Source organism: Mandrillus leucophaeus, unplaced genomic scaffold (assembly GCF_000951045.1).
Source record: "Mandrillus leucophaeus isolate KB7577 unplaced genomic scaffold, Mleu.le_1.0 Scaffold347, whole genome shotgun sequence".
NCBI classification, from domain to species: Eukaryota; Metazoa; Chordata; class Mammalia; order Primates; family Cercopithecidae; genus Mandrillus; species Mandrillus leucophaeus.
In genome coordinates, this window is record NW_012103665.1 from 596,408 (window position 1) to 612,521 (window position 16,114).

Consider the following 16,114-nt stretch of genomic DNA (forward strand, 5'->3'; position numbering starts at 1 on the left):
TGATGGTTACCGTTCAGATCTGAGGGTGTATTGTTTGAAGGAAAGTTAGAGTGCATCTAAGGAGCCAGGAATGTACTGTCTCCAATTCTTGATTCTGCTAACGAATGGTAATTACTCTTTCATGCCGCTCATTTTTATCATTTTATCTCTGAAATAAAATAACACCTATGAGAAAGATATAAGGGCCGGGAGAAGGAAAGGGATAGAGTGAAGATCCCTTTGAGACGTGTCACTGAGCATTAGCTTTGTGGGCTGGTTTACCTTTTTCTCTGTGAAGAGTCTCTCTACTCACTTTTTTTCCCCTCGTAGGTTGCCGTTTCCGAGCAAGATTGAGAGCTGACAACTGTCACTTTTTTATTCTTTGTTCCTAAAGACCAAGGGTGGAATTTTTAGTTAATTTCCCCCATTATCCTTAAACAGTGAGACTGTATTATAATAAAACATTTTTGGATATTTTGTGGAATTTTTAGAAAGGTGCTCCTTTGTTATCTTTTTCCACACGCTAACAGCTTTGAGTGGGATTTGACTGTGATCCTTTGTTGTTGCTCGTCTTCGTGGAAAGTCAGTTTTCCCAACTTTTAGAAGGGAGACACCTGTTAAGGGCAGCTTTTCAGACGCCAGGACTCGAGAGTACCAGAAGGCTTCTGTTGTCTGGCAGTGTTTAAAAAGATGGTCCCTGCTTCTCAGATCCAGCGCCCCTCACCCGCTCTATCTGACCCTTCCTTTCCCTTTATCTTCTATTATTCCTCTTCTGCTCAATTTGAATTCCGCCCCCAGGAGTTTCTCTTCAGAGTAGAGTTTTGTCTGGCAAAAGAGCTTTGGCCAGTTAGTTTTGAGAGGTGAAGAGGCCACATTCTCAGCTCCTTCAGCCTTAGCTGCAAATTCCTCGAAGTCACCAGCTATTGGAGTAGACCCGACAGACTTAGCCGCTGTTCCCAGATGGGCCCGCTGAACTTTCCAGTTGAGTGCCTGTTGTTTGGTGGGATGCCCAGGTCTGCCAGATGCTGCACTGATCCCGTCTGGTTCCTCTCACAGACACTGGTACCTACTTTGCAGGTCTTGTAACTGTTGGTGATTTGTACCTGCTCATATTTGGGACTTTATGGAAATACTTTGTCACCTAGGCTTTTGTGGCTGTTTCCTGTGGATTTTTCATTTTGCTATCCTAGTTGCTCTGTGTATTTTTTATCAGGGGAACTGGGAAAGCCATACTGCTGCTGCTGCCATCTTCCCAGAATCTTCAAACGCATTCTTTTTTTTTCTTTCTTTTTTTTCTTTTTGAGCCGGAGTTTCGCTCTTGTTGCTTAAGCTGGAGTGCAACGGCACGATCTTGATTCACTGTAATCTCTGCCTCCCGGGTTCAAGCAATTCTCCTGCCTCAGCCTCCCAAGTAGCTGGGATTTCAGGTGCGAACCACCACGCCCGGCTACTTTTTCATGCTTTTAGTAGAGATGGGGTTTCGCCACGTTGGCCAGGCTGGTCTCAAACTCCTGATCTCAGGTGATGTGCCCGTGTCGGCCTCCCAGAGTGCTGGGATTACAGGCGTGAGCCACCGCGCCCAGCTAAGTGTGTTTTTCTTTTTTCAAATTTCCCATTGTTGATTTCCCTGGGTTTTGTTTTGAACAGCTGTTGCTCTTGGTTAGAAGCACGTTCCTTGCTAATACCAAGGCAGGGGATAATGAGCGTTCCCTCTGTTCCGCCAGCAGGCGGAAGATAGCAGCCGTTCCTTCAGTAGGCGCATCTCAGGCTGTGAGTCTCCATCTAGAGCAGGACTGTTTCTCGCTCCAGGGTCCTCATACATACTGTTCCCTCAGCCCGTGATGTCATCCTCCTGCTTCCCACTGGCTCACAAGCCTGGTCCTGAAGATGTCCCCCATCCCCCCTTCTCCCCCTTTGGTGGTGCTTTTTCTGTGCTTCCGTAACATCTTGTGAATGTTTTATAGTAGCTGATATCACACTATATATGTTTACTTCTGCATGTTTCCCACAGCACTGTGAGTTCTTGAGGCTGGGGCCCTTGGCTTATTGGTCTTTGTATTCCCAATGCCTGATCCAGTGCTGGGACTCGGTAACTACTCAGGAAACACTGTTCAATGAATGTCGGCAAGTTAGTGGTGCAAGGAGCAAAAGTAGCTCTCTGTGGACACATTGCAGGACAGACAAATGTAAAAATAAGTGCCACTTAGAGTCGTACTTAAAGAAATGAGTTTGTCCTGGGAAGGAACTATACTATTTTTATTTTCATTTTATTTAAAAAATTTGGCCAGGCACAGTGGCTCACACTTGTAATCCTAGCACTTGGGGAGGTCAAGACAGATGGATCACTTGAGGTCAGGAGTTTGAGACCAGCCCGGCCAACATGGCGAAACCCCAGCTCTACTAAAAATACAAATATTAGCTGGGCGTGGTGGCGGGCACCTGTAATCCCAGCTACTCAGGAGGCTGAGACATGAGAATCGCTTGAACTCAGGAGGTGGAGGTTGCAGTCAGCCGAGATTGCGCCATTGCACTCTAGCCAGGGCAACAGAGTGAGACACTGTCTCAAAAAAAAAAACACAAAAAACAACAAAAAAAAAGTTGTAGTAGAGAGGAGTCGTCACTGGTCAAGTCCTTAGTATGCTACATTTATTTCGATTATAACCATTTAATTATAACCATTAAAAAGGTGGTGGGGAATTTAGGAAATTTAAAACAGACCATGACAATGATTAAGAAATTGGAAATTTGTGCTTATACAGGAAAAACCAATGGTTAACTCAGGTGAAGAGTAAACATAACCCCAGAAGCTAGCCGTGGGACAGACTGGTGCACTGTGATTTCTGCATGTTCTTGCTTGAGGGCAGAGGCTTGACCTCTCTAGGTTCCTTCTAGTTCAGTAATGCTTTACTTGTTAATTAAGTTCTCTTCCTCTGGTGACTTGAGGGTTTGGAAATTTCTTCAAGTGGGCCAGAAGACAGCTATTTAATGGTCTGATTTTTCTGGAAAGTGATATGTGATGACATTAAAACCTGAGTAACTAAGGAAACCAGACTTGCGCTGGTAGATACGAGAGTTGAAAATTTAACTGAGACAGAGACAAAAGAAAATCTGGCCATTTGCAGCATTAAGCATAGGCAGTGAAATCCCAGCAAAAATGGAACAGAGAGGCAGATGTACCTGAAGCATCCCTTTCCCCCTTCAGAAAAACAGTAAATGGTCAGTGGCAATGGTTGAGGTGAGTACATTTTGCACACTAAGGTCACCCAGAAATGCTCAGGGTCTTTATATAAAGACATTTTTTATAAAGATGACCTTTAATCATATGATTTAACGAAGGGCATTTTTTACCGATAGGCCTTCTAGTTGTGTCACTACTTATTGTGTGTGTCTGTGGATTAAATAGATTGGCAAAGCAAAAAGGTATCTTTTCTCTAAGATCATAACCACACCAAGAAGCACATTGTCTTTGTATAGGACCATTTAATGCCTTCTTTACTAGAAAAGTTGTTGATGGTAATCTAGCTCATAGACTTTACCTGGGAGTTGGGACTTGCAAAATGGCTTAATTTGGTAGTTTCCAAACCTTGTTAAAAAGCTGAAAAAGTCCCACATCCTTATAAGAAGCTCATTTTTTAAAGCAGATAAAATGAAACTGATTCTATTGCCATTTCCCCCTTCCTTTCTTAGGTCCTCGCTAAAGGGACTTCCCCAAAGTGTAGTTTAAAATCACTAATTAGTCCAATAAAAGTTACTCCAGTCTAATTTCCCAAATTATCCTTAAGTCACTGAAGCATACAACTCACAAGGTCTTGATTTTAAGAAATCCCATAGTCTGTCCCTGGTGTGGGCTGCCTGCAGATGCTAATTACCTTCCTGTGCCTTCCAGGTTTAGCCGCTTTGAAGCAAAATGACACATGTGAGAAAGATATAAGGACTTGGGGAAAGAGAGAGATGGAATGAGACGAGTCACTGGACAGCTGCACTGAGGGTTGAGTTCCCATTTTCTTGGTCCTGGAATGCCTCTCCTCCCTTCCTCTCTGCTTTTTCCTTGTACTGACCACAAGGAAGGACAGCTCTATATACTTCTCTTGCTAGAGAAACAGTTGAATTTGACTATCATGTGTATCATTTTATTCCCATTCTTAATGGCCACAGTGTTTTGGAGCCCAAATATTTATTATTAGGTACATTGTTCTGGGATCAAGAAATTTACATATATGCCATATACTGCATTTATTCATTTTGTCAAATATGATGTATATCTTATTTAATATACAATGTATATTTTATTTAATACGCAAAGACAAATAGAAACGTCCTTTTTTTTGTATATCCATATCCTTTTTAATTCAGTCTTTTATTGAAATTTGACTTCTTGAAAGAATTGTTTTTGCTAGCGTAGTTCCCCCTGCCTTTTTTTCCTTTTTCATACAGGGCTAGTAAACACAGTTTTTTTGAGGCAGAGTCTTGCTGTGTCACCCAGGCTGGAGTGCAGTGGCGTGATCATAGCTCATGGCAGCCTTGAGCTCTTGAGCTCAAGTAATCCTCCTGCTTAGGCCTCCCGAAGTGTGGGGATTATAGGGATGAGCCACAACGCCCAGCCCTAGCACACTTTTCAAATATCGAAAACTGTCATTGAATTCTTTAATTATGATGGTTTATGAATTTTTCTATTGTTAAAAAGATAATGTTTTTTAATAGTGAAAAAAGCAGTGTTAAGTTATTGCCTATGGTCCAAATGATTATATAAGATAAAAATGACCTTAATAGGGTTACAAATATAAAAGCTGGCAATTAACTATTAATCAGTGATATATTTTAAAGCTCAATAACATTAAACATTTTGAAATAGGCTGAATTAGTATTATTTTTCAATTATACACATTGTAAAATTTTAATTGAGCATATTTGACATTATTAATCACTGCGATTAGTTTTTGGTGACTTTTTGTTGGAGGGTTTCCTTAAATGTATTCTTTCTCATTTCTTTCTATTCTACCTATTGCCTTCTATGATATAATTTACCTTTTGTGAGGAACATAGGAGGTGGGTGAAAAACGTGTGAATGTTTTTGAAGTCCTTATTAGCCTCAAAACAGGAAAGCCTTTTCTAGACCTTTTTGCTCCAGAAGAAAGTAGAACCAGGGACCTGCAAAAACTAGGTTCTTATACGTAGAAGACTTTAAATAAGCTCTGTTGTCTGCTTGTTATATGTTATTAGTGTTAATAACTTCTGAAGTTTTACTGGCTTATCTGAAGGCTCTTGGTGATAGAGATCATCTTTAAATATTCTCTTGGCAACCTCTTTTATGTATGTATGTATTTTTGGTAAGAAAAGGTAGGAGGATATTTAATGAATAAGGTTGCCCAAATACACTGTTCATAGGTGGGCCAGTTAAATGAAGCAGATTATGAATTAATGTAAATTACTGTTTCTTGATTGTAAGTTAAATAGGATGGCAGCTTCCGTAAGTAAGTCTTTTTATTAGTTCTGTTAAGCATATGGTTCTTTTGTCTAGTTGGTCTAATCCATTGTTAAAGGTAGGGTCGTGAAGTTTCTAACTATTATTGTTAAACTTTCTATTCTCCCTTCAATTCTGTCAGTTTTTGCTTCCTACATTGTGGAGCTTTGTTCCTAGGAGCATATGTTTATATGTTCAGAATCGTTATGTTTCTTTTTTTTCTTTTAAGCGACAGGGTTTCACTCCATTGCCCAGGCTGGAGTGTAGTGGCGTGATCATGGCTCACTGTAACTTCAAACTCTTGGGCTGAAGTGCTGGGACTACAGGTTCATGCCACCACGCCCAGCTAATTTTTTATTTTTATTTTTGTAGCAATGCTCTCTATGTTGCCCAGGCTGATCTCAAACTCTCTGGCCTCAAGTGATCCTCCCTACCTCGGCCTCCCAAAGCATTGGGATTAGAGGCATGAACTACTGTACCCAGCCCAATTGTTATATCTTTTTAATTGACCTTTTTATTATTATGTAACAGCCTTCTTGGTCTTTATAATGATTTTTGTTTTAAAGTCTATTTTGTCTGATATTTATGTAGTCATGCTAGCTCTTTACTATTTGCATAGAATTTTTTTTTATCCTTTTTCTTTCTTTTACTGCTACTTGTATCTTTGAATTCTAAAGTGAATCTCCTGTAGACAGCTATAGTTGGATATTGGTTTTTAAAAAAATCTTTATGTTATAGGCCCAGCAATACAGTTATACACATGTTGTTTTATACAATTGCTTTTAAAATCAGTAAAGGGAAGAGAGGAGAAGAAATAGGCATTTATGTGATATTTTATAGTTACATAATTACGGGTGCTCTTTGTTTTTTTCACGTGGATTTGAATTGCTGTTTAGGACCACTTGTTTTAGCTTGAAGAACTTTATGTTAGTGTATTTTGTAAGGTGGGCCTGTTATCGCAAATTTTCTTACTTTTTGTTTATCTGGGAATGTCTTTTTTTATCCTCATTTTTGAAAGATAACTTTTCTGTACGTAGGATTCTTGGCTGACAGTTTTTTCCTAGGAACACTTTGAATATATTATATTATTGCCTTCTGGCTTCTGTTGATTCTGATGAGAAGTTAGCCATTAATTTTCTTTGGGTTGCCTTGTGATGAGTTGTTTTTTTCTTTTATCTTGATTTTCAGTATTTTCTCCATGAGTGTGTGTGTGTGTTTTAATTTTATTTTTAACAAAACGGAGTGGGTCTGCAGAATCCTTGTTTTGGGCTTTTAGCATTTTAATTATGTATCTGTGACTCTCTTTGCATATATACTAGAAGTTCGTTGAGCTTCTTGGATGTATAAAGGTTTTTCATTGGCTAGGTGCGGTGGCTCATACCTGTAATCCCAGCACTTTGGGAGGCCAAGGCGGGCAGATCACGAGGTCAGGAGATCGAGACCATCCTGGCTAACACGGTGAAACCCCGTCTCTACTAAAAATACAAAAAATTATCTGGGCATGGTGGCACACACCTGTGGTCCCAGCTGCTTGGGAGGCTGAGGCAGGAGAACCTGGGAGGCGGAGGTTGCAGTGAGCTGAGATTGCGCCACTGCACTCCAGCCTGGGGGACAGAGCAAGACTCTGTCTCTCAAAAAAAAAAAAAAAAAAAAAGATTTTTCATCAACTTTTTCTTTTTAAGGGACAGGATCTTGCTCTGTCCCCCAGGCTTCAGTGCAGTGGCGCAATCATAGCTCACTGCAGCCTCAAACTCCTGGGTCAGCTGATCCTCTCACCTCAGCCTCCTGAGTAGCTGGGACAACAGATGTACACTACCATACCTGGCTAATTTTTATCTTTTTCATGGAGATAGGGTCTTGCTATGTTGCCTCGGCTGGTCTCGAACTCCTGGCCTCAAGCAGTCCTTCTGCCTTGGCTTCCTAAAGTGCTGGGATTACAGAAGTGAGCCATGGTGCCAGGCCCACCCATAATTTTCGACTATTTTATTTTCCTGTGATAGGTGATTTTTGTCTTCCAAAAATTTTGATATGTTTAAATTCTAATCTGCAGTATCTGTGAGTGTGATCTTACTTGGAAATAGGTTCTTTGCAGAGGTAATCAAAGATAAAACAAGGTCTTACTGGATTAAGGTGGGCCCTAATCCAGTATAACTCATGTCCTTATAAGAATGGAGAAGATAGGCACCCGTAGAGGAGAAAATGCCACGTGAAAACGGCAAAGGAAGGAATGCTAAGGATGCCAGCAACCACTAAGAAGCTGGAGAACATCATGGAACAGATTCTCCCTCAGAACTTCCAGAAAGAGCCAACCCTACCAATACTCAGATTTGAGACCTCTAGCCTCCAGAACTGAGAGAGAAAAACGTTTCTGTGGTTTTGAGCCATCTAATTTGTGATACTTTGTTATGACAGCTGTAGGAAAGTAATACAGATCTTGGGACCGGGAAATGGGGTGCTGCTCTAACAAATACCTAAAAGTATGGAAGTGGCTTTGGAATTGTGTCGTGAGTAGAAGCTGGAAGAATTTTAAGGTGCATGATAGAAGCAGCCTGGGTTGTCCTGAAGATATTGTTGGTAGAAATATGGACATTAAAGGAGACTCCGGGTAGGTCTCAGATGGAAATGAGGAACATGTTACTGGACACTAGAAGGAAAGCATGCCTTGTTTGAAAGTGGCAGAGAATTTGGCTGAATTATGTTCTATTGTACAGTGCTCATATGTATGTGTAAGGGGCCGTCGGCTCTCCTGTTTGGAGAATGACATAGAGTTATCATGACAATTATTATTATTAGGAAGTTAATTCATTTTTTTATCTCATTTTTTCATTTTCATTCTGCAGAGCAGGTGAAGTCAAAACAACCCTTGCCTATTGGAAAAGCTGCAAAACATTAAGCTACTCTTTCTAGTTGGGAATCTCAATTTGTTTTAAATGGAGTTGTGTGTCTGTGTGTGTCATTGAACAAGATAATAGCTCGGCAGTGGTTTGATTATATAATAGGTCTTCAGCTTGTTAATCTAATTGGATTCCTGTTAATCTCTGAACAATGCAACCAGTGACCATTGTCCAGGTATGAAATACTACAGCGAAAACCACCAGACTGATTTTGAAACGATATTTATATGAAAATGATGCCTTTATCTTTACAGTTTTCACCTTGTTTTCTGATCAGTATTTTATTTGCTCTCTTCTTTTTCTCCATATTGAGGCTTTGCATATTTTTATTTTGTCTCAGATCTTTGCACAATGAACCTATAAAATCTCTAGTTTTTAAGATACATCTTTCAGTTACATCAAATGTCTTCTAAACTTTTTTATTATTATTCCTTCTTACTACTCTCTTGTGAATGAAGGCTAATGACAGCTCTGTCTCTGCATTTGGGTCTGGGTAATGAGATCCTTGTTCAGTAGTTCTTCTAATTTGGGGACTGGTGAGTCATTCATATGCACAAGGATCAGCCTATTATAAACATTTGGCAGGACCATTAATTTGGTCTAGGTCTCCCACTTGCCATTTTGGTGCTTGTTTCACTGCATTAATAGTTCCTTAGGTGTTTCAGATCATAATCCTCTTTTAGATCAAGGTACTTATTTTGCCCCGGTTTACATTTTTGCCATGTGTTATAGCTATGTTCAGAGGTTTTATAGGTTTTATACTAACTGGAGAAGCCTCTCTCAACTCTGTTCACCCAATGGGCCAACAAAAGAATGTTGAATTTTCCCAGACAGAACCCTGCCGGTGCTTTCAGGTCTAGTTCTGTCCTGCAAATTCTCATCAGTTACAAAGCTATTTTTTATTTATTTATTTATTTATTTTTTTTGAGATGGAGTCTCGCTCTGTCGCCCAGGCTGGGGTACAATGGCATGATCTCAGCTCACTGCAAGCTCTGCCTCCCAGGTTCATGCCATTCTCCTGCCTCAGCCTCCCGAGTAGCTGGTAGTACAGGCGCCCACCACCACGCCCGGCTAATTTTTTGTAGTTTTGGTAGAGGCGGGGTTTCACTGTGTTAGCCAGGATGGTCTCAATCTACTGACCTCGTGATCTGCCCGCCTCAGCCTCCCAAAGTGCTGGGATTACAGGCGTGAGCCACCGCGCCCGGCCAAGGCTATTTTCTGCAGAATGTTCCTGGTATTTGTTATTTACATAGCAGATTGTATTGTATACCTTTCATCTGCCAGCATCTTTTGGTTCTCAGAAACTTGCAGGAATGCTCTAGTTTTCAGGCAGTCTTTGCAGTCCCTAGATCATAATGTAGAATGCCATCTTTTTGTTTTGACAGGGAGGCTTATGATGATATTTGAAGGCCGCAAGTGATCTTGAAAGGCCACTTAGTCTATTATTTCATGAAAGTGTATGAAAGTTGATTCAGGTGAGGATTATTGACTAGTGTTAAATTTGTTAAGCGAATGGTCGGAGAACTAGAAATTTACAGTGGATCGAATAACACTGCACAGTTTCCTATATGAAGGAGGGAAGACATATCTGTACAGTGGGTGAGTGGATCAGACTTCATTATCCCAACCCTGTGGCCCATCTTAGTTATTATATATAGTGCTTATGTTTGTTCAGCCATCTTATGTGATGTAACAAAGGGTTCAAAGCACCATCTGTGATGTATTTTAGCCAAAAATATTTAGCTTGACTCCATTGAGCACTTAAATTTTTAAGATTAGTTTATAGATAATATTGGAGATAAAAAAAAATCTATAAATAATACCATGAGGAAGCAGCCAGACCTGGCCTGGCCTTGTCAATAAGTCAGTGTCATAAAAATAGGGACTGTGCTAGATTCAAAGAGACTTAAGGAATAAACAATTAGATACAGTTCCTGGTCCTAGATTGGATACTGTCTGGGAAAAAACAGCTGTATAGGACATTTTTTGGGTTAGGGAAATTTGGAAATAGCCTGGGTGTTACATGAAATGAAATTTATTAAATGGAGAGATGAATATTTTTTAAAAATCTGGTGACCAAAAAGAAGTATATATAAATATATACATAGAAAAAGATCTGGAAATTTTTGTACTAAGGGGTTAGTGGTACTCTGTGGGTGATGGAATCTGGGGTTTTTATTTATTTTAGTTTTGCTTGTCTTTTCCTCCTAATTTTCTCCAATACATATGTCCTGTTTCTGTGTTAATAAAAACTTGTTTTTTTTTTAAGTCCACACTATTTTTTTTAAGTCCAACCCATCCTATACAGATGAGTTGTTTTAATATATTTTACTCATTTTTTTCTTGATAAGGATTTTGTAATGTTTGGGACACAAGATTCTATGTGCATCTCTCTCTCTTTTAAAAATTTAATATTCTATTATGAAAAAATTTAAATACATGCAAAAGTAGATAGAATAATAATATGATTTTCCATGTACCCATCATCCAGCTTCAGCAATTACCAATTAAGTATAGTGTATTTCATGTCTATCCACCATTCCTCTCCACCTACTATTTTGGAGCAAATCTCACATGTCCTACCTTTTCATCCATAAAGAGTTCAGTGTTTATATCTAAAAGTTAACAACACTAAAAAAAATTACAATACCAGTATTATAAAAAACAAACAATAAATTAGTGGTATTTCCTTAATGTAATCAAATATCCAGTCATTATTTACTTTTTCCCAGTTGTCTCATAGTCATTATTTCCTCTAGATTGTTCAAATGAGTACAAATAAGTTCCCTACATTACAGCTGGTTATGCCTTAAGCTTATTTGGTTTATAGGTGTCTCCATCCTCTGCTACCATTTTTTTCCCCTGCAGTTTATTTGTTGAAGAAACTGGGCTCCTTCTAGAATTGTTCACATTGTGTATCTTTCTGCATTCTGTCTTAACCTTTCAGTGCCTAACACTGGAAACTGTTCTCTAGACTGCGTCTGAGCAGGGTTGCTATTTAAAGCTTGTAGAAATCTATACAACATAGTCAGTTGTAATACAGGGAACTTTTGTATACCCAAGCACTTTCTTCTCTATTGAATTAAGATTTTGTGCAGCCTTTTTACTAGGAGCATTGTGTATGTGTGTGTGTGTCCACATGTATACAACTAGTTGCTCACACAGACACTACCTGAAAAATGACACAGACAAGTTGGAGAAATTGAGCCTGGAGAGTGCTAAGAGGACACCTGAGAGGGCGCTCACAGAAGGCTATCAAGGGCAAAAGAAGTGGCCTTGACTTTGTCAGTAATTTGTCTCCTCTCAATATTTAAAAGTAGATTTGTGTCAATATATAACCTCAGAACATTCATTAATCCCCTATCTGGATAGTTCTGTTTATAACATGTATTTATTCCAAACTCAAGTTGTTAATAAGAAGTACTAAAACAAATTTAGATGCGCAATGGTTTTCATTATTCTAGAGTATGGAATCATGTGTAAATGTGGTACCATGTAAATTCATACACCATTTCACAAGTCATTGTCCCTCACTATATGTAATAGTGTTTTCCTACGAGTGTGTTTAAGTTAAATAGTTTTAAATCATGTCATACTTTAATGGCTCTAAAAAGTTAAATCTTATAAACATATTTATGGAATGCGTTTGTAAAATCCATAAATTGAAAGGGAGAGTTGATTTCCATCCTGAAGTCCTTTGAGTTTAAGATACTTACAGCCTTGATTCTTTTGACTGGATGAAACTTAATTCCCTGTAGGATACACAGGGATAGGTTTTAGAGATCAGCTACACAAATGTTCAGGCAGCTGCTTGCTAGATTTCCTTTTCAATGATTACTGAAAAGTTCACCCTGAAAGAACACTCTGGTATAGTGTGATTCTCTTACTATTTAATATCTTCAGACAGCTTGGTGTATTGCTTTTTATTGATATGCCCATGTACTTTTTTGTTTTATTTTACAGGAAGTCTACTAAGGTCAGGATTTCCACTGCCTACTTATTGATTTATCTCTAATGGTTGCAGATTGAAGACGACAGCGATGCAGAGACCTATGGAGAAGAGAATGATGAACAGGGAAATTATTCTAAAAGAAAGATTGTCTCTAACTGGGATCGATATCAAGATATTGAAAAAGAGGTCAATAATGAAAGTGGAGAGTCCCAGAGGGGAACAGATTTCAGTGTCCTCCTCAGCTCTGCAGGTAAGAATTCCAGTTGCATGCATACTGCTTAGTGCTCTAAAACTTGCACAGACATTGCATTTATATTTTTAAATCCCACTTTTATAACTAGCAATGTATCCTTTGTTCTTTGGATTTTAAATTCAAGTAAAGGACGGTGTTGCTAATGGCTTGTAAGGGAAAAAAATGATGTTAAGTGGAAGTAAGGGTTTCCATGTACTGATGTAGAAAGACTAAAGTCTTTGCGATAGATAAAAGCCTTCCTGGAAGTGGAAAAAGCTGAGCCATGCCGCTGTAAATTTGATAGTCTGAGAAAAATAAATGTTTTCTTTGATATTGGAGGAAACATTACTTATATTTATAGGAAGCATGATAAAGTTTCTAGAATATACGTTCTCTTTTTTCTTCCTTTTTTTTAAGTAGCCGGGCATATGCATAGTAGTGGATATGCACTTATTGGAGCCAGATGCACTGAGCACCAAGTTTTTGATTGTGCTTTTGGATAGTCTTCTCTGTCAATACAGTGAAGACCCAGTCTATCCGTGATCAGCTGTAATCTAAGATCGATTGCACCTTCAGTGATGTGATGCTGTAGAGCAGTAACAGGGAATAATGGGGGAGTGCTGGGTGTACAGATGGCTGCAGGGTCCCTACTAAGGTGTGGCGTAAGAATTTAAAGAATAAGTGGAAGATAGACGAGTGATTTCCAGGTGTTGGGGATGGGAGGGTGGGAGGCGGATGTGGTTATAAAGGGGCAGCATGACAGATCCCTGGGATGCTGATACTGTTTAGTATCTTGACTGTGGTGGCAGATACACGAACCTACACAGGTGATAAAACTGTATAGAACTTAATATACACACATGTGCACAAATGAGTATGAATAAATTTGAATAAGATTGGCAGATTGTATCAGTTTCAGTGTCACTCTCCTGGTTGTGATATTATATTATGGTTTTCCAAAATGATATTGGGGGAAACTGGGCAATGTGTACAAGAGATCTCTCTGTATTATTTCTTTACAACTATGTGTGAATCTGCAATTACCTTAATAAATAATTATTGCCAGGTTAAAAAGATACAGAGGATGCAGATGTGAGAAGCAGAGAAGTAAAACAAAAATAATACTTTGGGACTGTTTTGAATTTTTTCTTCCGCATGACTTTGATGTTGCTGTTTAGTTCTACCTTTCTTCTTTATCCACCTGTATTTTTGAACGCCTGCACGAGACTAAGAACCATAAAGTGATGCATTCTCTTCTAACTTAATAGAAGATGCTTTTCTGAGCAGGAAAGAAGTACATCATAAAATTGTGAGTCAGAAGCACAGGATTCAGTTTGTCATTACCATAGATGATTCAAATAGCATAACTTCTTTAGGTTTGTGGATTTTTCTCAACTCATTGACTGTTCAAGGACTAAATAATTTTTCCTGTCAAATGAGTGCTTCCCTCTTGGTACCTATATTTTGGCCAATTATGGGTTTATAAGCATTTTTCTTCAAGGTGGTAGAAGGGGAATGAAGGTAAAATATGAGCTGGTTAGTTTTAATTCTCATCAGCCGTTCTGCCAAAAGATGTAGGGGGAGAAAATTGAAGTAATGCAATGAAATTAACTTGTGGACTAAAGTAGATTTAATTCAATCAGTGTATAGTCAGTTACTAGTATCTGTCAAAAAGAGATACTTCATAAATGTTGGAAGGCAGTTAAAAATTCTAGTCCAGGCTGGGCGCGGTGGCTCATATCTGTAATCCCAGTACTTTGGGAGGCCGAGGCAGGTGGATCGCCTGAGGTCAGAAGTTCGAGACCATCCTGGCCAACATAGTGAAACCCTCGTCTCTACTAAAAATACACAAAATTAGCTGGCGGTGGTGGCAGGCGCCTGTAATTCCAGCGACTAGGGATGCTGAGGCAGGAGAATTGCTTCAACTGAGCAGGTTATAGTGAGCCGAGATCGCACCACTGCACTCCAGCCTGGGCAACAAGAGCAAAACTCCATCTCAAAAAAAAAAAATTTTTTTTTTTGTCCAACCTAGCAGGCCTGTCCTCTGGTTTATGATTTTGGTTATTTATTTTAGCATTTTATTCATAATTGAAAACCTGGCATGGATTGAGTCTCCCATGTATTTTTCTTGTAGTGTCTTTGCTTACTGATTTCTTCTGAAGTAGCTTGTTTATCTGTGATTGGTTTTTTTGGTGATTGCCAAAAAACTCTGTCTTTTGATATGTGCCTACGTTTCTTTCCCACTCTGTTGCTGATTTATCAGTTTCTTCTCATGATAGCATAAGACTGAGAAGAGCTTCCATGCTTTCTTCACACTCAGTGTTTTGGTGCTATATTGGTTTACTTTCGAGAGCTCAACTTCATTCTCTGATAATAAAAATTCTGCAGTATGTAGTGTTCTCTAGGTAAGCTGACCATACTCCTTGAAACGATTCTGCTTCCTAGTGTACTATCCTTGTTGGTATAAATAAATATACAACTGAGAAAAAATATTGCTGGTTCCTTAGGTGTGCAGTCATAAACTTTTCTAGATATTGCCAAATTGCTTTCCACAGTAAAGATGAGCTAGAGTTCCTAGTGTTCAGTATCTCTGCAAATACATAGTACTGTTGGACTTTTAAATTGTGACCAGTTGACTGAATGGTATCTAGCATAGTTAATTCAATAGATATTTAAGTACCCATTGTTTCAGCTATTGGCTTAGAGACTGGGCATAGAGTGGTGAACAGAACAGATATAAACGCCTGCCTCACAGAGTTGACTTTCTACAGGGTAGAGACAAACAGGAAGAATATATAAAATGTTAAATGCTATAATTGCTTAGAATAGAAATAAAATGAGGAAGGGCTGTTACTAGTTTTAGAAGTAGCCTGGGGTCTTACTGAGAAGATAACATTTAAGCAAAGATCTGAGGAGGATGAGGGAGCAAGTGAGGATATCTGTGGGAAAAGTGTCCCAGGCAAAGGGAATAGCAAGCTCAAAGGCTTTGAGATTAGGAGGACAGGGAATCACAAGGAAGGCCAGTGTGGCCGAAGCAAAGTGACCAAGTATGCGATGGGGTTGGAAAGGCATTATCCAGCCAGATCGCATAGTATTGTAGGTCATTGTAAAGATGTTTTCTTTTGTTCTGAGTGAGATGAAAAACCAGCGGAGGGCTTGAAGAGAAGAGTGATATAATTTTACTCCTGTGTTAACAGGATCATTTTGCTGTGTTGGAAGGAACTGAAGACTGGCAAGAGGGGAGCAGGTAGACTAGTTAGGAAGCCACTGCTACTACTGATAGCAGATAGACTAGTTAGGAAGCCACTAATAATAATCCAGGTGAGCAGTGGTGGTGGTTGCTGGGTCCAGAGGAGAGCAGTGGAGGTGGTGAAAAGTGCCTGGGTTCTAGATCTATGTAGAGGGAAGAGCAGAGAACACTTGCAAATATTGGGTATGAGATAAAAAGATATGTAAGGATGACACTAGGTTTTTGGTCTGAACAGCGAGAAGAAGGGAGTTGCCCTTAACTGAGGTGTGTAAGTTATAGGAGGTACTCAGTGTTGCATGTATTAAAATTGAGATGTCACTTAGATACCTGTTGCAGTCAGAATTCC

At 39.2% G+C, this 16,114-nt stretch overlaps 2 protein-coding genes across 3 annotated transcripts in view; one reads left to right on the forward strand and one right to left on the reverse strand.

Annotated features, from left to right (window-relative positions):
* Nucleotides 1–16,114, reverse strand: part of CHRM5 (cholinergic receptor, muscarinic 5) — a 119,737-nt gene that overhangs the window by 69,222 nt on the left and 34,401 nt on the right. The window lies entirely within an intron of this gene.
* The window catches only part of AVEN (apoptosis, caspase activation inhibitor), a 186,480-nt gene continuing 178,851 nt past the window's right edge, over nt 8,486–16,114 (forward strand). Inside the window, exons 1-2 of the mRNA XM_011989130.1 lie at nt 8,486–8,509; nt 12,359–12,536. Coding sequence (XP_011844520.1) covers nt 8,486–8,509; nt 12,359–12,536 — 202 coding nt within the window. The remainder of the gene's footprint in view (nt 8,510–12,358; nt 12,537–16,114) is intronic.